This window comes from Trachypithecus francoisi, unplaced genomic scaffold (assembly GCF_009764315.1).
Source record: "Trachypithecus francoisi isolate TF-2019V2 unplaced genomic scaffold, Tfra_2.0 Lachesis_group8, whole genome shotgun sequence".
NCBI lineage: Eukaryota > Metazoa > Chordata > Mammalia > Primates > Cercopithecidae > Trachypithecus > Trachypithecus francoisi.
The window spans coordinates 106,821,833-106,843,565 of record NW_022681473.1 but is presented as its reverse complement, the minus strand read 5'-3'; the positions used below and the strand labels follow the sequence as shown (position 1 = coordinate 106,843,565).

At 43.6% G+C, this 21,733-nt stretch overlaps 1 protein-coding gene and 1 long non-coding RNA gene across 10 annotated transcripts in view; one reads left to right on the top strand and one right to left on the bottom strand.

The window, feature by feature from the left end:
* KMT2A (lysine methyltransferase 2A) overlaps window positions 1-21,733 on the bottom strand; it is a 94,857-nt gene that overhangs the window by 4,894 nt on the left and 68,230 nt on the right. For all 8 annotated transcript variants that reach the window (XM_033207326.1, XM_033207325.1, XM_033207328.1 and 5 more), the window contains 11 exons: window positions 21,490-21,650; window positions 20,785-20,970; window positions 15,985-20,233; window positions 15,009-15,089; window positions 13,424-13,488; window positions 12,509-12,679; window positions 10,014-10,088; window positions 1,887-2,061; window positions 1,615-1,722; window positions 797-880; window positions 265-394 (listed from right to left, as the gene is read on the bottom strand). In XM_033207326.1, the coding sequence (XP_033063217.1) occupies window positions 265-394; window positions 797-880; window positions 1,615-1,722; window positions 1,887-2,061; window positions 10,014-10,088; window positions 12,509-12,679; window positions 13,424-13,488; window positions 15,009-15,089; window positions 15,985-20,233; window positions 20,785-20,970; window positions 21,490-21,650 (5,485 nt within the window). The remainder of the gene's footprint in view (window positions 1-264; window positions 395-796; window positions 881-1,614; window positions 1,723-1,886; window positions 2,062-10,013; window positions 10,089-12,508; window positions 12,680-13,423; window positions 13,489-15,008; window positions 15,090-15,984; window positions 20,234-20,784; window positions 20,971-21,489; window positions 21,651-21,733) is intronic.
* LOC117081439 overlaps window positions 363-21,733 on the top strand; it is a 45,612-nt gene continuing 24,241 nt past the window's right edge. The window contains exons 1-3 of one of the 2 annotated variants that reach the window (XR_004436164.1): window positions 363-416; window positions 9,939-10,110; window positions 15,004-15,153. This is a non-coding gene — a long non-coding RNA (uncharacterized LOC117081439). Of the gene's footprint in view, window positions 437-9,938; window positions 10,111-15,003; window positions 15,154-21,733 lie in introns of both variants that reach the window. The other variant, XR_004436163.1, reaches the window with a different exon arrangement.

The window sequence follows — 21,733 nt, the reverse complement described above, 5'->3', positions numbered from 1 at the left end:
GAAACAGAAACCTAAAACTTGAATAGCTATTTGCTTCTGATACCAGGAGCCACTGAGATAGATCTCTAAGAGTAACTTTCTATGCTAATCCTCAGAGTGGATTCTGTATTTTTACTGGGCCCCTCACGAATTTCAGTTTTTTGTTTTTTTAATTAGCGTCTTTGAATTGATAGCATACACTATTTCTTTTGGGATCCAGGGATCATACTGGTCCCTTTCTACAGCAAAACAAAAGAACTGGGTGAGTGCAAGTGGGAGACTTACCTTGCTGTCGTAATACTTTTCCCGCTTGTCAGTCTGGATGGAGCGGATGACGTTGCCGGCATACTCAATTACCATCTCACCTGCATCAATGTTTCTCTTACAGAAAAGACCCCGGCCGTGGATGGGAGACCTAGGACAAAGATGGAAAAGAGGTCAGACATACATTTTGCAAGTAAGGTTAAGTGCATGAATACATGAATAAGTTCTCCTGGTCTGTTATTTCCTCAGGAGGGACATATACTTGAGAAAATAAAAATATGGACCCTTGATTTGTGTATATTGTTCTAACAAATGGCCAAAGATAAAAGGTATTTCCATTCTGCAACCCACTGGAAGCAGCAATGTTTTAATGCTTATTGTGTTAAAGTCCTTGTTCAACACAAGCAGGTGCAGGATCCCAGGATATGAGGGTCAATAAACAGTATCCGTAAAATCCTCACTTACTGAGGAAGGTCACTTCAGCATTTGGTCTACTTTGATTTTGAAAAACTGCATTCGTTTTCTATAGTTCTTTCTAGAATTTTAGCCATACCTGTAGACACCAACTGCCTCCTTAGAAGTCTTTTTTAAGTGCCGGAAACGCATGGGCATTGGCAGATCCATGCTAGTTGCCCTCCTAAGAGATAAGATATACTATTAACGAATTTTCTTCAGGAAATAATGTTTTGAGTCTTGAACTGAAGGTTCCTAGAGAAAATTAGTACACTCTTTGTTCAATGCCAAACTGAGTAAGTGCCTTATAAAATGAACCCCATTTTTTTTTGAGATGGGAGTTTTGCTCTGTCACCGAGACTGGAGTCCAGTGGCGCAACCTCAGCTCACTGTAACTTCCACCTCCTGGGTTCAAGCGATTCTCTTGCCTCAGCCTGCTGAGTAGCTGGGACTATAGGCGCACGCCACCATGCCGGGCTAATTTTTGTATTTTCAGTAGAGACGGGGTTTCACTATGTTGGTCAGGCTGGTCTTGAACTCCTAACCTTGTGATCTGTCCGCCTCAGCCTTCCAAAGTGCTGGAATTACAGGCATGAGCCACCACGCCTGGCCAATGGGCCCCATTTTTAGTATATATAGTACTTTCTGACCATGACGACTATGGTAGTACAACCAAAGCTGACAGAGTATACTGTCATTAAAGAAAATATGCATCTTACAGTTCTTTGAATTTCTCCTCTGTACCTTATATTCCTCACTCCTTACTGGGCACCTACTGCTACTTCAACACAAATGGATTTCAGTCTTCTTAAATCTTATCCAGGAAATTCTGATGCAAACACATTCCTACATAGTGCCCTGACCAGCTAGAGGACAGGGAAAGCAGTTTCTAATGACTGCTCCCCACTCAAGACTTACCGAGCTGACTTCAGCTGTACCTCCTCCTCTTCTTCATCATTGGGGTTGTATTCAGGAGGCTGACGATGTTTAGAAGCCAGGAAGTTAAACATGTCAAATGCTGACTTCCTGGGGCCAAAAGATGAAAAAGCATTTAGAGAAATGCTTTAATAAAGCAGTAAAGGACGATGGCATTAACACTGGAAATCTCAAAGGGTATGTGGGAAGACGACTGTGTCATGAGATAAGAAAACCGAGATCCAAAACTGCTGACAGAAAAGAAGGGAACTTGCCTGAGGTGGACTTCAGCCCTGGCTGAGCCATGAGGGTTCAAGGGGGGTTCATTGGCCTCCTCTGGCTTGTGGAAACGGAATTTGTAATTTCGACAGTGCTTGGCACCAGAAAGCTGCTCAATGAGAAACACAACTGCATCATGGAGAATCCCCAGCATCCTCAAACCGTTAACACCTAGAAGAATCAGAAGCACTAGGGCAGTGAGGAGTGCAGTCAACAGGAAACAGCACACTCCTACAGAAATGCCTATGCTACAGTCGCTCTGCCAGAGGCTACTCCAGGGTGAATTATAGTACATATTACCTCGAAATTAGCATCAGATAGCCTTTAAAATGATGTTGATACAGATCTATTAATATGGAAAATGTTCGTGATAGACAGTTAAGTGAAAAAAGCATGTCACCAAACTACGGACTATTTTGTATGTGCTGTATTACACAGAAATGCTATATGCTAATGCTATGTACATGTGTTATTTCATTTAATGCTCATAATGACCACACAAGGCAGGAATTACCAGCTTCATTTTCAGGTGAGCAAACAGGCTTAAAGAATTAATGTAATGCCGGGTGCGGTGGCTCATGCCTGTAATCCCAGCACTTTGGGAGTCCGAGGCGGGCAGATCATGAGGTCAGCAGATCGAGACCATCCCCATCCTGGCTAACATGGTGAAACCCCATCTCTACTAAAAATACAAAAAATTAGCTGGGCGTGGTGGTGGACGCCTGTAGTCCCAGCTACTCGGGAGGCGGAGGCAGGAGAATGGCGTGAATCCGGGAGGTGGAGCTTGCAGTGAGCCAAGATCACACCACTGCGCTCCAGCCTGGGCAACAAAGCGAGACTCTGTCTCAAAAAAAAAAAAAAAAAAAAAGGATGTAACACTCCCAAGGCCACATGATTTGACAAGATATGAACTCTAGACTGCATAACTATAAATATAATCCATCTAGGAATGGATTACCTAGGTTCTATAAGCTCATATTCCCCCAGATACCTCACTAAAGTTTAATTTTCTTTTTTTTTTTTTGAGACGGACTTTAACTCTATCACCCAGGCTGGAGTGCAGTGGTCCGATCTTGGCTCACTACAACCTCCAGCTCCTGAGTTCAAGCAATTCTCCTGCCTCAGCCTCCCAAGTAGCTTTGACTACAGGGGCACGCCACCTTGCCCAGCTAATTTTTTTGTATTTTTAGTAGAGACAGGGTTTCACCATATTGGCCAGGCTGGTCTTAAACTCTTGACCTCAGGAGATCCACCTGCCTCGGCTTCCCAAAGTGCTGGGATTACAGGTGTAAGCCACAGCACCCAGCCAGCCTCACTAAAGTTTAAAAGCAATGTTAATACACCCCTAACACAGAACTCTCTTGTGTTTTTATGATGTGTGGAGTAATACACTCAGTAGCTGCTTTGTTCTACTCACTGTCTCATGCTGTTAATGAGCATTTTAAATTTATTTTTATTTTATGAAAACAACATTTATATAAGTTTGCTGGCATCGATGGTGCAAGGCTTTCATTTTAAAATTATTTGGCTTTTTCCATTAAAGGGACAGGGCACAGTTACAACTGCCACCCTTCTTTTTGACACTAGCAAATAGCTAATGTTCTTTATATTTTTATTAAGTAAACAATATATTATTTCATTTATAAATATTGCTTTTGGTATTATTAATAGATACAGAAACAGTAATGGTGTCTGTTGTGGATCAGGTATCCATTTCATAAGTGTAACTATATTAGGACTGCAACTGCACATATGCAATTCCAGCAGACATACAGTTTGTGTTATGAAGCATATTTAGAGATGTAACCTTGGTGTAATGTCCTGGTGCAGAGGAAACAGCAGATGAAAAAGCAGATGATCATGCCACTGCACTCCAGCTTGGGCAACAGAGTGAGACCTCATCTCAAAAACAAACAAAAAGAACATTGTCTCTAGATAAGCAATGTTCTTCTTCTAAGAGACAGGTTTCATTTTGTTGCCCAGGTTGGAGTACAGTGGCATGATTGTAGCTCACTGTAACTTTGAATTTCTGGGCCCAAGCCGCTCCCGCCTCAGCCTCCTGGGTAGCTGAGACTACAGGCATATGCCACTGTGTTTGGCTAATTTTTAAATTTCTTGTGGAGACAGGGTCCTACTGTGTTGCCCAGACTGATCTTGAACTCCTGGCCTCAAGTGATCCTCCTGCCTTGGCCTCCCAACTTGCTAGGATTACAGGTGTGAGCCACTGCACTAGCCCCAGATAAGTGACATTCTTATGATCACAACTGTTGGTCCCCTAAGACTTTGGCTGAAGTATATAACACAACTCTACAAGATAAGAACTTAAGCCATATAAGGTAACGGCAAACTCTTTTTTCTTTTTTTTCTTGAGATGGAGTCTCGCTCTGTGGCCCAGGCTGAAGTGCAGTGGCGTGATCTTGGCTCACTGCAACCTCCGCCTCCTGGGTTCACGCCAATCTCCTGCCTCAGCCTCCCAGGTAGCTGGGACTACAGGTACCCGCCACCATGCTCGGCTAATTTTTTGTATTTTTTAGTAGAGATGGGGTTTCACCGTGTTAGCCAGGATGGTCTCGACCTCCTGACCTCGTGATCTGCCTGCCTCGGCCTCCCAAACTGCTGGGATTGCAGGCATGAGCCACTGCAACTGGCGGGCAAACTCTTTTTTCTACAGACCACTAATTTTCCTTAATAATTTTTTCCTGGAAGTTCTAGATTGCTGTGAATTCTTAGGTTAAACAAAAAGACATTGAAAAACATACTACCTACTCAAGTATATTTTCACATAAAGTTCCTTTTAATATGTACGCTGAATGTTCAACTCTCATTCACCAGAGGGATTACAATGAGATTAATATTGTGTTGATAATGGGAAAACAAAGATGCATTATGTGTGGGCCCCTATCTATTCTTAAGGAGCTCACAGCAGAGGAAGGCAGAGATGTATACAAAATATACAATGTGCAGGTGTCCAAATTAAGGTATAATATACAGTACTATGGGAACTCTTAAGAAGGAACAATCTGTTCTGCTTGTGGGAGACTCATTTATTCATTCAATAAATATTTACTGTATGCCTAAAATATCCCAGGCACTCTTTCCATCTTTCTACTGTGCCAGACAGGACCTTGGGAACATAGAGGTGAGCCAGACAGGCAAGGTACCTGTATTCATAGAGCTTTTACTTCATGGAAGAGACAGACAATAAACACATCAAAGATATTCCCACTTCAGGACTTTTTCATCTGCTGTTTCCTCTGTGTCAGGACTTTAGAAAGCACAGTTAATGTAATTCAATTTTTTTTAAGAGATGGGGTTGCACTATGTTGCCCAGCTGGTGCGTGGCTATTCACAGGTATGATCTTGGCACACTATAAGCTCAAACTCTCCTTCCTCAGCTTCCTAGCTTGCCTTTAGGACTTCCGCTTTATGTATTTGCATGATTGGCTTCTTATCATCACACAGGTCTAAGTTCAAATGTCACCTCATCAAGAGATTCCAGATTTCCTGCCACCAACTGCCCACCTCTGTGTCACTCTCTATTTCATTTCCCCATGGTATCTTCTTCATGGTATTTACATACACATATACACCACTAGAATATAAGGTCATGAGGGTAAGGACAAGGTGGCAGCACTGGAAATGGAGAACAATGGACAGGTTTTGGATTGGGGAACACAAGAGTCATTGTGGTTAACCTCCAAGTTAAACCTTCTACCCCAGATGATTCGTCTAAGACAATCCTGGGAATCCCAGTCCCTTTGCCAGAGACTGGCTTAGAAATGGACATGGGGCTGGGTGCAGCGGCTTACGCCTGTAATCTCAGCACTTTGGAAGGCCGAGGTGGGTGGATTACCTGAGGTCAGAGTTCGAGACCATCCTGGTGGAAACCTTGTCTCTACTAAAATACAAAAATTAGCCGGGTGTGGTGGTGTGCACCTGTAGTCCCAGCTACTCGGGAGGCTGAGGCAGGAGAATCGCTTGAACCCGGGAGGCGGAGGTTGTAGTGAGCCAAGATTGCACCACTATAATCCAGCCTGGGCAACAGAGCAAGACTCTGTCTCAAAAAAAAAAAAAGAAAAAGAAAAAGAAAAAGAAATGGACATGGCACCAAATTCTGGTCTGTGAGATGTCCATTTGTTCCTAAGAAAGAGCCTCTCCTGTTCCTCTGAACACTGCAATGACTGAATGTTATTGTGGGAACTGCTGTGGCCATTTGCTATCAGCTTGAAGATGAAGTTTTACTATAGATCGTAAAGTGGAAAGAAGAAAGAATCTAGGTATTTGATGACATTGCAAGCTCCTGTACTAATCGATCTGACGTCTGTCCTACCTCTGGACTTTGTTATATAAGATGATAAATTATTTCACTCTTTAAATCAGTTAAGAGTTGGGATTTCTGTAGGCACAGGAAGAATGATCAAAAAAGGTTAAAGAAAAGAGCTGACCTTGAGGAGTTTGTTGTGTAAACCAGGGAATTTGGAGAGAAGAGAGTAGATGGAGGAAGTAGGTCCTGGTGGAGGGAACTGCATGAACCATGTTATGCTGATGTGAAAGCACATGTAGGGTAAGTAATTAGAATTGCGTGGGGACGCATGTTACAAATTCAGCTTTCTCAGCTCCAAGCCCAGAGATTCTGATTCACACCTACAAACTACACTTTAAGACGCATGGATGGGACGGGTGCAGTGGCTCACGCCTGTGATCCCAGCACTTTGGGAGGCCGAGGTGGGCAGATCATGTGAGGTCAGGAGTTCGAGACCAGCCTGACCAACATGGAGAAACCTCATCTCTACTAAAAATACAAAATTAGCTAGGCGTGGTGGCACATGCCTGTAATGCCAGCTACTCAGGAGGCTAAGGCAGGAGAATCGCTTGAACTTGGGAGGTGGAGGTTGCAATGAACTGAGATCATGCCATTGCATTCCAGCCTGGGCAACAAAAGGGAAACTCCGTCTCAAAAAAAATAATAATACAAAAATTAGCTGGGTGTGGTAGCATGCGCCTGTAGTCCCAGCTACTCAGGAGGCTGAAGCAGGAGAATCACATGAACCTGGGAGATGGAGGCTGCAGTGAGCTGAGATCGCGCCACTGTACTCCAGCCTGGGTAACAGAGTAAGACTCCATCTTCGGGGGGAAAAAGACAAATGGATGGATCTGGAACAGTAAATAGTGTAGTGTGGCTGCAGAAAAGAATTTGGAGCAGTGAGGGAAGCGGGGAAAGCTGAGACTGAACAGATGAATCTGGTTGAAGAGGCCCTCGCCATGTAAGGATCCATAGACTGGAAACCTCAAAGAGCAGGGCTGGGTCGCTACTCAGCGACTGTATCCTGTGTTTAACATGGTACCAGGCATTTGACGAGTGGTCAGTAAATATTTACTAATAACAAATACGTAAGGGTTGAAGATTGTACTCTGTAACTAGTAGGCAATACTAAAATTTTGAGGCACCTCTGGAGACTCGGAGGGTACAAGGAGGCGAGATAGGAGACTCAGTTATAGGGCTTTTTAACATTGAGAGTGAGAGAATAACAAGGGAAGAAGAAAAAGAAAGGGATGTGACTTGTATTTTTGGGGTAGAATTGTAAAAATTATGAGCAGGATAACCTTTTTTTTTTTTTTTTGTGAGACAGGGTCTTGTTCTGTCACCCAGGCTGGAGTACAGTGACATAATCTTGGCTCACTGCAGGCTTGACCTCCCGGGCTCAATGCGATCCTCCCACATCAGCCTCCCAAGTAGCTGGAACCACAGTCCTGTGCCATCATGCCTGCTAATTAAAAAACTGATTTTTTTTTTTTTTTTTTGAGATGGAGTCTTGCTCTGTTGCCCAGGCTGCAGTGCAGTGCCGCGATCTCTGCTCACTGCAAGCTCCGCCTCCCGGGTTCACGCCATTCTCCTGCCTCAGCCTCCCGAGCAGCTGGGACTACAGGCACCCGCCACCACGCCTGGCTGATTTTTTGTATTTTTAGTAGAGATGGGGTTTCACCGTGCTAGCCAGGATGGTCTTGATCTCCTGACCTCATGATCCACCCAACTCAGCTTCCCAAAGTGCTGGGATTACAGGCGTGAGCCACCGTGCCTGGCCAAAAAATTTTTTTTTTAGAGACGAGATCTCACTCTATTGCCCAGGATGGTCTTGAACTCTTAGAATCAAACAATCCTCCCAAAGTGCTGGGATTACAGGTGTGAGCCACTGTCCAGTTAAGATTGAGTATCCTTTCATGCTATGGGCCATTTGTATTTTGTGGGAGATAAACTGCCTGTTGGGTCTTTTGCTCTTTTTTAATTAAGAAAGTTCCGGAAAATTTTAAATATAAAAAAATACACAGGGTATTTTAACAGTCACACATGTACCTGTCACATAAAATGAACATATGTTAGTATTTTCTACTGTGCATCCAAATATTTTCCTTCCCTTCCCTCTTAAAAGAAAAACATCACAGATAAAATTAAATTCCTAAAAAAAAAAGAAGTTAAAATTCCTGTAAGTACCTATTCACCCACCTTTCCAGGAGCAATCTGAAAGGAGGTAGGAAAGGTACATATGGATAAAACAAAGTCAGTGGAAAGTTTCTACCTTAGCTTAATTAAAATCTTCTTTTTCTTTTTTTTTGAGACAGGGTATTTATCTGTCACCCAGGCTGGAGTGCAGTGCCAAGGTCATAGCTTAATACAGTCTCATACTCCTGGGCTCAAGTCCTCCTCCCTCAACCTCCAGAGTAGTGGCGTGGTGCATGCCACGGTGCCGGCTAATATATTTTTATTTTTATTTTTGTTTTTTTGAGATGGAGTCTTGCTCTGTCGCCCAGGCTGGAGTGCAGTGGCACAATCTCAGCTCACTGCAAGCTCTGCCTCCCGGGTTCACGCCATTCTCCTGCCCCAGCCTCCCCAGTAGCTGGGACTACAGGTGCCCACCACCATGCCCAGCTATTTTTTTTGTATTTTTAGTAGAGATGGGGTTTCACCATGTTAGCCAGGATGGTCTCGATATCCTGACCTTATGATCTGCCTGCCTCGGCCTCCCAAAGTGCTAGGATTACAGGTGTAAGCCACCGCGCCCAGCTATATTTTTATTTTTTTGTAGAGAAGTAGTCTCTCTATGTTGCCCAGAATGGTATTGAACTCCTGGCCTCAAACAGTCCTCCTGCCTGGGCCACCCAAAGTGTTGGGATTACAGGTGTGAGCCACAGTATCCAGCTGATTAAAATCTTTAGTGTTTGCTCAAAACAAGTGTATTAATAAGTTTGTATGCTACCTAATTTAATATGAAGTCTAATACCAATGGTAAATGATTTCAACTTTAAGAAAAGATAACATTTCACACTACCATGTCTTAAAAAAAAAAAACAGGTGTTGGCAAAGGTGGAGAAATGGGAACACTTGTACATTGCAGGTGGGAATGTAAAATGGTATAGCCACTTTGGAAGAAAAACAACAACCTGGCAGTACTTCAAAAAGTTAAAGAGTTACCCTATGACCCAGCAATTCCACTCTGAGGTATATACCGAAGAAAAATAAAAACATGTCTACACAATAACTTGAACATGAATATTTGTGGCAACATTATTTGCAGCAGAAAGTAGAAAAAACCCAAATATCCATTGACTAATAAATGGATAAGCAACATATGGTATATCTACACAATGGAATCTTGGGCAATAAAAAGGAATGAAGTACTGATGTGGAAGGCAAGATGTAACAGAAGGGAAGAACCTGGAAAGTACTGTGTTGAGTGAAAGAAGACAGTCACAAAAGGCTACATATTATCTGATTTCATTTATATAAAATGTCCAGAATAATCAAATCCATAGAGACAGAAAGTAGATTTGTGGTTGCCAGGGGATGAGGAATGACTCCTAAGGAATAGGGGGTTTCTTTTAGGGATGATGAGAATGTTCTGGAATTATAGGGTAGTGGTGGTTGTACAACTCTGAATATATTAAAAACCACTGAATTGTATGCTTTAGATGGGTGAACTGTATGGCACATGAATTAAATCTCAATAAAGCTGTGAAAAAAAATTTTTTTAACGGATTTTTTTGTTTCACAGAATCAACTCTGCCTTAGGCAAACAATTTACCACAGTATTCTGAGACAGGAGTGGAATAACACCTCCAGCCATTACCTGCAAATGAGAGCTGCTTTAGGCGGGCATTTGATCGAGCTTCCTGGACTTTATCTGTCAATGACTTCCAGGCATCTGAAAGGAAATAAAGAAAACTGTAAGCCAGAAAATATGCACATAAACCCTTCTTAATACCAATGATGTGCACAAGCACTGTGCTTAGAATCCCTAGAGTGTGAACACTTGACCTCCTAGAACAGTGTTTTGTTATTTTGCTTAGAGTTTAAATCAGTTCATTACATGTGAAAGGAGCTGGAAAGGTGCACTCCCCAGCAGGGCTTCTTTCTGCTGGAGGACACAGAAGCACTAAGGAAAGTCAGACCTTCCGAAATCACATCTGAATCCCCAACGCATTCACAACCCTTGATATAAGTATGGGTCTCACATCTGAATGTTTGGTACTATTATGTTCCCTGTACCCCTAATCAAAACAGCACTAGTAATGATGATTTAGGTCGGGCGCGGTGACTCACGCCTGTAATCCCAGCACTTTGGGGGGCTGAGGTGGGCGGATCACGAGGTCAGGAGATGGAGACCATCCTGGCTAACACAGGGAAACCCATCGCTACTAAAAATACAAAGAGAAATTAGCCAGGCGTGGTGGTGGGCGCCTGTAGTCCCAGCTGCTCCAGAGGCTGAGGCAGGAGAATGGCGTGAACCCGGGAGGCGGAGCTTGCAGTGAGCGAGATCGCACTCCAGCCTGGGTGACAGAGCGAGACTCCATCTCAAAAAAAAAAAAAAAAAGATTTAACCAGGACTGTGGGAAGATCATAACCTCTCTGTTCCTTAAAGTTAAGAGGCAGAACTTGAAAATCCTTACTGTTTCTTCCAGCTCTAACCCAAGATTCTGTGATCTCTTCCAGTTTTCTAGGCATTTCCACATGGATTTCTTACATCACTCCACATCAATGTCTTTTGTGGAGCCTCCATACTCCGTACTCATCTCCTTTGTTCTCCATGCATTATCTTTTGTTTTAGTCACCCAGGCCTGAATCTTTAGGGTCATCTTTGACTCTCCCCTCTCCATATTCAACCAAGTGTGTTCATTCTTTTTTCCTTTCTTTTCCCACCAAATGTGGGTTTTATTACCAGACATCTCTACTCTAGCAATACTCTCATTAGTGAACTCTCGTCTTTGAGCATCTCCAGTTCAATGTCTTATATAGAGAGCTTATCACATTATGTTTCCTGAAATTCTGCTTCTATTCACTCCCTCAAGTTTTTTTTTTTTTTTGAGGCGGAGTCTCGCTCTGTCACCCAAGCTGGAGTGCAGTGGCCAGATCTCAGCTCACTGCAAGCTCCGTCTCCCAGGTTTACGCCATTCTCCTGCCTCAGCCTCCTGAGTAGCTGGGACTACAGGCGCCCGCCACTTCGCCCGGCTAGTTTTGTATTTTTAGCAGAGACGGGGTTTCACCGTGTTAGCCAGGATGGTCTCGATCTCCTGACCTCGTGATCCGCCCGTCTCGGCCTCCCAAAGTGCTGGGATTACAGGCTTGAGCCACCGCGCCCGGCCCACTCCCTCAAGTTTTCAAAGGCCTCATGGTTTGGCACTGAAGGCTCTCTAAAACTTGTCCCAATCCACCTTCCCAATTTTCTTTCACTACGACCTGACATGGATTTCAACGCCATCTCACCTGACACTACTCTAAACCCATCAAATGCAATCATGCCTTTCTAACTTTGCTTACCTTCCTTCTTCTTCCTAGAGAGCCCTGCATTCTTCTTTGCCTAACCAAAATTCCATTTTCTCCTTTAATAGAATCTTCTTTTAATCTTCATGGGTTTTTGATAACCCTAACTCACCAATGGTGACCTTTCTCTCCTTGAACTCTTCTAGTACTTACGGCCTAGAGAACATTTACTAGTCCTTCAAAGGCGGATGAATACCTACATGCTTGCGATACAAAGATGAATAAGAAAATAAAATTCCAGCCCTTATGGAGAGTTCGCTGTTGAGTGAGTGATAAAAGTAAACAAACATGTACAAAATAAATTTTAAGCTATGAGAGAAGAACATGTAAGATTCAAAAGGAGGGAGAGGGAGGGCTTAGCTACCTCAGAAGGTCAGGAAAGACCGTCTGAGCTGGATCTTGAAGGGTGAGCTGGAGCTCACCAGGTGATTGAGGGCAGGGAGAGACCTCCAGGCAGAGGAGAAAGCATGTGTGAAGGCACACAAGGGAGAGAGAAGGGCACAGAACGCGCATGAGGGAATGGGAAAAGACAAGGCTGGCGGGGGAAGCAGGGTTCTCATGGGCTCCGCTAAAGTGTGTGCAATGTTGAAAACATAATCTGTATCACTGACTTTTCATGTAAAATATAGCTATTTCTCCAACAAGATAAACTTCTCAAGGACAAGGAAAATGTATGATGCCTCCAGGTATCCCCCATACTTCCTAGCATAAAACATCCACCTAAATGGTGCTAATACTCGGAAAATGAAGCTCTAGCTGAAACAGGGCTTCTGCTGATGAGTCAACCTGATTTAATCCACTCACCTTCAATACTTTCTGCACAGATCTGAAAGCCATCATCACTGGAAATTTCAAAAACAAGTCCTTTCTTGGGTTTTTTCTCAGTAATGTTTTCCTTCCGCTTTTGTTCTTGCTGAAGCCAAAGCATCAGTGGAGAGCTGAAATTACTTTCTTCTTCTTCCACTGTTTTAGGTTCTAACAGGGAGAAAATAGATAGGAGCCAAAGTGGTTGCAGCAACAAATGCTCACTGAGCACTGACTACCTGTAGAGTACTTTACATAAATGATCTCTAAGCGTAACCACATTCCACAGTTGGTTTATTATTCCCATTTACACATAACAAATCCAAGACTCAAAAGAGCTTGCCTAGGTCATTGCTAGAAAGTAGTGACTAAAACCAGAATTTTTTTTACATGAAGTTGTCTCTGTGGTAGAATTTCTGGTAGAATTTCAATAAGCAACTGTCCTCAACAAAGTTATAGCCAGAACTCTCTAATCTTAAAGTGACCATTTGTTTCCTCATCAAATTCATTAGAACTGATGGAAAATGCTATGGCGATGTATCTGGTATTGTAACCAAAATCTGACTATCTAATAAAAATCGTTCTTAGTTTTCTTTAGTGACAACTAAAAAGTGAAGTCAGGTTATTACTAGCTATTTAAACCTCAGTGCTGGTAAAACCAGTACAGCAGAAGAGTATGCGTATTGTCTTAAGTCCTTAGCTGACAGATGATCACAGAATATGTACTGGAAGAACACTGCACCAAGAGACAGGTGCGCCAAGTTTCAGTCTCCAATGTGGGCCAAATCACTTAACTTCTTTGGAGCTTAGACATTTTTTTTTTTAATGTAGAAAATAAGTAGGTAAAGTGGGTCATTTTCATGGTCCTTTTAACATTGATATTCTCGGATTCTAACCTGTTACCCACCCACATACCTGTACTTTCTTGCTCATTTGCTGGATTTTGGGTCACCTGAACTTCCGGAAGAACAGCCACTTGCCTAAATAAAAACCAAATGTAAGATATAATATCAGCTAGTTCTTCAATTTGAAGAAAAACATCCATAATTTTCTGTACAGCTCTGGTATGCAAAATAACTGCTAGAAAATGAACCACAGGGGGCTTTCTGTAGAACTTGTTGAATGAATACAACCACCACACCACCGTATAGTACATAATATAAAACTCTTTTGTGAGATTCTTTACCAAATACTGACATTAAGTTTCTGTTTTTAAAGTTGTAAATTGTGCCCTTGAAATTCTTCTCATACTCTTAGTATTAGAAAAAAATGAAAGGACACTTGTCAGAAGCAATTCTAAAGTTACTTAAATAAGTTAGCTGGTTTAACTAAAAATAAAAAATAAGCTGCATGAGCTTATAAACCACCACCAATTTTCACTTTTTTTTTTTTTTGAGATACGGTCTCACTTTGTTGTCCAGGTTGGAGTGCAGTGGCAATCACGGCTTGCTGCATCCTCCAATTCCCAGGCTCAAGCAATCCTCCTACATTAGCTTGGACTGTGGATGTGCACCACCACCTGGCTAATTTTTAATTTTTGTAGAGACAGGGTCTCTCTATGTTGCCAAGGTTGGTTTCAAACTCCTGGGCTCAAGCAATCCTCCTGCCTCGGTCTCCCAAAGTGTTGGGATTAGAGGCATGAGCCACTGTGTCCAGGCCCAATTTTCACTTTTTTAAACTAAATAAATTCTGGAAACAATCCCAATATATATCAATAGAGGACTCATTAAATTACTGTAGATCCACACAACAGAATTGGGGGCAGCGATTTAAAAATTGAAGCACACCTATATATATTGGCACAGAAAGATGTACATAAGTGAAAATCCAAATACAGAACAGTATGTGCAGTATTATTCCTTTTATGTAAAAAAGCATATACATATTCATATATATACCATGTTTATCTGTATATGCATAGAAATGTCTGCATAGATAAAAACAAATTATTAGCAATGACCACCTCTAGGGAATAGATTGGGCGGGGGTGAGGGGGACAAACAGGAAACTATTATCCATTATTTAAATAATTCTTCTGTTCTATTTTTTGTTTACTTTTTTACAAGCCTGTATTATTCCCATTTAAAAACTTTGGCAAGAAAACAAAAATGTGAATCAGGAAGAACTATTTTTTTACCTTTTTTTTTTTTTTTTTGAGATGGAGTCTCGCTCTGTCGCCCAGGCTAGAGTGCAGTGGCGCGATCTCAGCTCACTGCAAGCTCCGCCTCCTGGGTTCACGCCATTCTCCTGCCTCAGCCTCCCGAGTAGCTGGGACTACAGGCGCCCACCACCGTGCCCGGCTAATTATTTTTGTATTTTTAGTAAAGATGGGGTTTCACCGTGTTAGCCAGGATGGTCTTGATCTGCCCTCGTGATCCACCCGCCTTGGCCTCCCAAAGTGCTAGGATTACAGACGTGAACCTGGCCTGGAAGAACTATTTTTTAAATGAGGTGGACAAAACTGAGAGCTTAGTCTTAAAGGACAAATTCTTCAGCTTACCCTGCAGGTTGCCCACATTCCTTCTGGGAGGACTGCTCCACATTAGCTGTATCCTGCTGCTCAGCCTCTGCTCCTGGAGTCCTGGAACACAGGCGTTTGTATCTTTTCAAGACAAACCACCAGTAAATATGTACAGAATGTGGAGGTGAGTCGAAAGAAATGGCTCTATCAGGATCTGATAAAGTCTATAAGCCAGCAAAACTGACCTAAGGTCATAAAGGTTAGAATAATGGTTACTTTGAGGGGGCACTGACCTTATAAGAGAAGGCACCCTTGTGGGTTGCTAGAAATGTTCTGTATCTTGATCCGAGTGGTCGCTACATAGGTGCACTCCACCTAGGCTGGAGTGCAATGGCATGACCATGGCTCATTTAGCCTCTAACTCTTGGGCTCAAACAATCCTCCCACCTCAGCCTCCTGAATAGCTGGGGCTGCAGGTGTGCAACACCACACCACAAACACTCTACAAAAAAATTTTTTTTTGTAGAGACAGGGTCTTACTATTTTGCACAGGCTAATCTTGAACTCCTGAGCTCAAGCAATCCTTCTGCCTCAGCCTTCTAAAGTGCTGGGATTACAGACATGAGTCACTATGCTTGGCTTTCAATGATAAAGTTTTAAAAAAAGGACTCTATGTGGATTTACCAGAGGGAGCTTTGCCCTCAAGATAAGAATAATCATTCTCTAGTATAAGCCTCAGTAAAAAAGAAACAGGAACAAACAGCAACACTGTTTGAAATCAGAGCAAAAAGTAATTAGATGTGGTTCTATCCAAGAGACAAACTGCCCATGGATGGAACTACATTTTGCTATATAAATCACCACTCAGAGAGAAAAAAATTCAAAACCCAGAAAACTCCCAGGTAACGCAACTTGAACAGAAGAGTGTCTCTCCCAGAGAGTACCACATCAACAGCCCCTAATTTACAGCATGAAATCCCACAGACCTAGCCTAGGTAGTATTTGGATCTCTCACCCTGTGCCTGAGGTCAGGGACGTTGCTTCTTGGTCTGGAATGTGTGCTTCAGAAGAACTGGTCCGCAAATGGGAAACTTTGTGCTTCTTGCCATTCCCTTTGTCTAGAGGCAGCTGAAACCGTTTGGTTTTTGGTTTGGGTTTAGTGGGACCCGGCACTGAAGGGCTTGCTGACCGCTGTCCAGAGGATGGAGAGGATGGAGAACCCCCAGGAGAGGTGGAGCTGGCTTGCACAGCTGAGGATAAAGCCTTGTTCTGCTCCAGCCCCACGCTATTAGGAGCGTCTACCGTCTGGGTAAAGTTGGATACCTGGGGCCCTGAAGCAGAATCAAGATCACGCTGGGAAGAATGAATCCCAGTTTTGCTGGCAAGGAGCTGGTTCACATGCTGAAGCTGATAGTGTTCGTCTGCTTCCCCAGAAGGTGAAGCGGCTGTTATGCCTGTAGTCTGAGTGGAGGGGAGTACACAGATGCTAGATGCTGCTGTCATTGCAGCAGTAGAGGGCGTCTGTGATGTCCCCAGTTGTGGAAACATTCCTGAACTTGGCGGTAAAGCCACAGGCTGGTCCTGAATCCCCAGGCTCTGCTGGCTAGCTTTGATTAAAAGATTGCTTATTGAGCCAATATCTGGGGTACCAAGCAACCTTGGGTTGGTTAAGGTGACGTGTCCTGGAACTGATGCACTACTTGTAGGGGTTGTGGTAGTTTGCATGGATACAACATTCAAGACAGAGGAACTGGATGCCAAGCCAGACACAGACCCTGATGTGAGGTGGCTAGTCTCCTGGCTTATTGTTGATGTGCCCGACGCTGCGGCAGCAGTTCCTCCCACACTCTGTGGTAACAGGGGTGCCGGTTCAAAATACATGATGCTAGATTTAGATCTTTTTATGATGTTGGGGACAGTTCGATGAGATGAAGTATTAAGTGACCCCAAATCTAACAGATTGGGATGATTAGGAAGCTGGGAGGGTGTGAAGTTAATCAATGTCATATTAGAAACCACATCGGAAGGGGCAATGTTTGAAGGGGTACTAGAGGGAGCAAGTTTTTTATTCTTTCGGGTCTGTAGACGAGATATGGGTCTTTTCTTGAGTCCAGAGGATGGTGTGGCTACTGTGGTACTGAGGTCTGTCCTCTGGCTGGATTCTGAAACCAAAAGTTGGGGATCTGGAGGAGGCTGAACCCCAATAAGCAGGCCTGAAGGAGGACTGCTGATGTTGGGTGGGAAACTACTTTGAGTAGCTGCAGGGAAGGAATGTAAGTGCTGGTGATGAGACATGGGTAGCAATCCTTTGCTAGCAGAAGGGAACAAAGACTGAGAAGTTGGCAAGCTTGGATTTAGTCCTGTGGTGAGGGTGAGACCACTTCCCATGGGCCCCAGTACTGAAGTATTTGTCTCCATCACACTGGGTGTAGAACTAACGGAAGAGGTCAATTGGATTTTTTGGGTCACTCCATTTGGAAGAGTTTGGAGAACATAAAGTGGCTGCATGTTCTGATTAACAACTATGAGTTTCTCAGTGGCTGGCTTCAGGTGGGGTGGAGTGGTCTGAACAGCTGCATTGGAAATCTGAGACGGGCCAGGACTATCAGTAGAATTGGGCACATACTTCTGGTTCTGGATAGGAACAGTTGGGGAAACAGGTACCTGAAGGCCAGGGGTGCTACTGTTTCTAGTTAAATCCTGATTGTTGCCATGACCTTGCTCTACTGAACCACAAGGAGGGCTAGAGATGTGGTCTGCATCCATGTGTCCTTGGATAAAATGATCAGGAGTCATGTGGCCTTCAGGAGTTGGATCTACTCCTGGGCTCAGCAGTGCTGGGTCACCTTCAGAGGAGGCTACAGATTTTTCTGTGATGGTTACTCTCTTCTCCCCTGAGTCTGAGATTACAGCTAGTCTACTGGGATTCTGGCTGGGGACAGTGGGACTCCGGGTGGTCAAGACAGATAGATCAGATGGTAGCTCTAGAGGCAACTCAAACTGTTCCTCTGCTGAGATAGAGGAAGAGACACTACTATCCACAGGTTCTGTTGTAGGCAGCTGCTGAGAAAATACTTCAAAAAGACCCATGTCTTTTTCACGATTACTGTCAAGACCCAAACCTTCACCAAGATTCAGGAGTTCTGATGAAGATGACTCTGGGCTCTCACCCAAAGCCTGCATGGATGGAGTATTCTTTAGTACAAAGTCCATAATGTCTGAAGGCAGGATATTCCCACAGTCATCACTGTTGTTATTGTCTGAATCTGATTTCAGGAGCTCAGTATTATAGGTGTCCAGTAAATTTTTGTCTGAGGGGGTACTTGTGTGGACTCTGCGGCTTGACTCCAATGAGCTGAGCTGAGCTTCCAAGGAGTCCTGTCCCTGTGTTTTAACTCTGCTTACAGAATGGCAGTTATCCATCTTTGGCTCATTTTTGTGGCCAACAGAACTCTTAATGACATGTTCTTTCTCCCCAGCATCTTCAGGTCTATCAATCTTTAAGTTCTCTGTTCCATTTTCTTTACCATTTCTTTTTGGAATCTGGCTGCTTTTCCTTGTTGTGGCTGTGACACTAGTATCACTCTCTGTCCCATCATCAACACCATCTAACTGTGAGATTTTTGGAAGATCACACTGTTCCTCCTCCCGAAATAAATTATGGGATGCTAGTCGTTCCTCTCCACCTGAAGAAATCACTGTTCTAGTGAAGTTGTAATAGTATAAGTCGTCTTCATCCGAAGTGCTTAAGTCATCGGCCCCATCCACCTGTCCTTCAGCCGATCTCTTGCCTCGCTTCTTCCCAGTTGAGCTGCTATAGAATGGAATGTCTTCTTCACCATAGGATCTTACTCCATAGAGTGGGGTAAGCCCAAAGAACATGTTAGAACGTGCACGGGCACTGCGACGGGGATACCTCCTTTTAAAAGAGCCATCCTCCTGAGGTTTGGGGCCATCTGGAAGCATTAGGTTTCTGTCCTGTACTGGAAGAGTCTGATAGTTGTTACTTTGAGAATCCTGGCATGAGGTATTATTGGGGCTTGGTTGGGCCACTGGACCATCTGCTGGATTTTCAGAGGCTGAAATTGGTTCTGGGGGAGATGTTGACTCTATTTGCAATGGGGAAGCAGGACTACTTTCTTTCAGGGTGTTTTTGGATTGACTCTCATTTTCCATTTTTAGAGGTGTCAGTGTCACTTTGACTGTGCGTTTCCGTGGTGCCTGTAATTCCTTGGCAGATCCTTCTACTTGCATGGGTGGAGCTTTGGGGACTCCTGGCATAGAAAGGCCTTTATCACCAATCTTATCAGAAGAAACATTGTTACATGGTCGTTGGCCCATATACTCAGGCGTCAAAACCTCATCCATAAACTCTGGCTTCAAGTTTCCTTCCTCACCAGTTGTCACCTGACCAGGTTCCAAAAAAGATTTACTGGAATGCTTTTCTTTGAAAGTTTCTTTACAAGATTTTTTCCCTTTCTGTCTCCTATCTCTGGAACTAGATCCCATATGTTCATTGATAATGGATGATCTGTTGCTCATTCCAGATAGCTTCAAGGTTTTGACTTCAGTATCTTCATCTGGAGAGGGGTTTGCTGATTGGGTAGAATCTGTGTGTTGGTCTCGATCATTCCTTTGCCCTCTCAAATGGAGGTGTGGAAAGGAGAGGGCCTCTTTAGAAGAAAACGACACCGAAGAGGGTTCAGCAAAGGAGCCAATTTTACTAACATTCAGTTCTCTAGATGTTGTGTTATGAACCTGTGGGGCCAGTTTAGGAATTCCAGGGTAAGCCACATTATGTGCAGATCCCTCTGAGCTCTTGGAACTCAGCACTTTGGTCTTCTCTCCCTTTAAAGAGGAGCTCTTGGAGGCCAAGTCTGAAGCACTGGACTGCTTCATTTCTGAAGATGAAGATCCATCCAAGTGACTGTTTTTATTGCCTACAGTAACCACTGTCCTTTGCAAATTTGAAGAGGTGGAAGTGTTTTGCCCTAAACTAGTACTTGAATTCAGTGGCCCTAAGACATGATCAACTGCTTTGGCACTTGATTCAAGATCAGTAGCGGTCCCAATGGTGGAGCCTGAGGAAACATTATTCCTAGAGTAAGTATTCCCAGTTCTCATTGGAGACATTATCCGGAGTTTGGACCGCTGAGGTGATAAGGAAGAGGTACTGTGACGCCTGGAGCCAATACTTCGAAGTCCAGAGGAGAGTAAAGGATCACCTACTGTGACTATTTCATGAGTGGTTGGGGTAGGACTTCCTAAACAAGAGAGAAAAAGTAATAAATGCTATTGTAGATAGAACAAATATGTAGAAGTCACTGGTTTCAATGATTTGACTATATATATATATACATATATTTATAGATAACTGGAAATCTACATTTTCTATTTATTTATTTATTATTTATTTTTTTGAGACAATGTCGCACTCTGTCACCCAGGCTGGAGTTCAGTGGTATGATCTTGACTTACTGCAATCTCCACCTTCTGGGTTCCAGCAATTCTCCTGCCTCAGCCTCTCGGGTAGCTGGGATTACAAGCATGTGCCGCCACACGCGGCTAATTTTTGTATTTTTAGTAGAGACAGGGTTTCACCATGTTGGCCATGCTGGTCTTGAACTCCTGACCTCAGGTGATACACCTGCCCTGGCCTCCCAGAATGCTAGGATTACAGGGGTGAGCCACCGCACCCAACCGGAATCTACATTTTCAATCAGTAAAAGTCACCGAGATAAAGCTGCCTGAAAGAATTACAAATTAATCTTTGGGCTGATCTTCTTAGGTCAAGTAGGTCAATAAAGTCTTTTACCTGCAGAAGGCAATGGCCGACAGCCAGGGGATCTCTGTGTCGGAGAATAACTGGGTGTTCGAATCCTGGGGACCTTTGAGATGACATGATAATAACAGGAGCCAGAGGTTTGCGAATGAGGAGGTCGGTCTGGTGATGGAGGACTTATAATTTCAGCTGTGTTTTGATTCTCTTTTGATGAACTTTCTGTGGCAGGAAATAAAAACTCTTAACTGAAAAAGCCCAATTAAAATATCAAACTAATTAACCAATAGTCAGCTATCAGGTAAATGTAAAACTAGAAGCAAATGAGACCTCCCAAGTAAATGACTTTTCCCCCAGCTTTCAATCATAGTACTCCCTGAATCGAATTCAAGTTCCAACCCATCTTTCTTTTTTTTTTTTTTGAGACAGTCTCACTCTGTCACCCAGGTCGGAGTGCAGTGGCGTGATCTTGGCTGACTGCAACCTCTGCCTCCCGGGTTCAAGTCATTCTTGTGCCTCTGCCTCCTGAGTGGCTGGAATTACTGGGATTCCAGGTGCGCGCCACCATGCCTGGCTATTTTTTTTGTATTTTTAGTAGAGACAGGGTTTCACCATGTTGGCCAGGCTGTTCTCGAACTCCTGGCCTCAAGTGCTTCACCTGCATCAGCCTCCCAAAGTGCTGGGATTACTGGCGTGAACCACTGTGCCCGGACTCAAGTCCTGTCTTGATTCAAGACTAACCTGTAAAAGATGTTGGACTATGGGCAATGGTCCTGTTTTCATCATGTTCAACAGTGCTGTTGATATCCGGCTCTACGACTGGAGGACGGCACTCCACTATCTTGCACGTATATACACAGCGCTTGCGAGCATCTGTGGTGCTCCAGTATACCCTGGAACACCTGGGTAAACAGATTTGGGAAAATCATCATAAGGGAGAGGACAGAAACAGAAACTAGTATTTTTCAAAACCTCTCTTCATCCT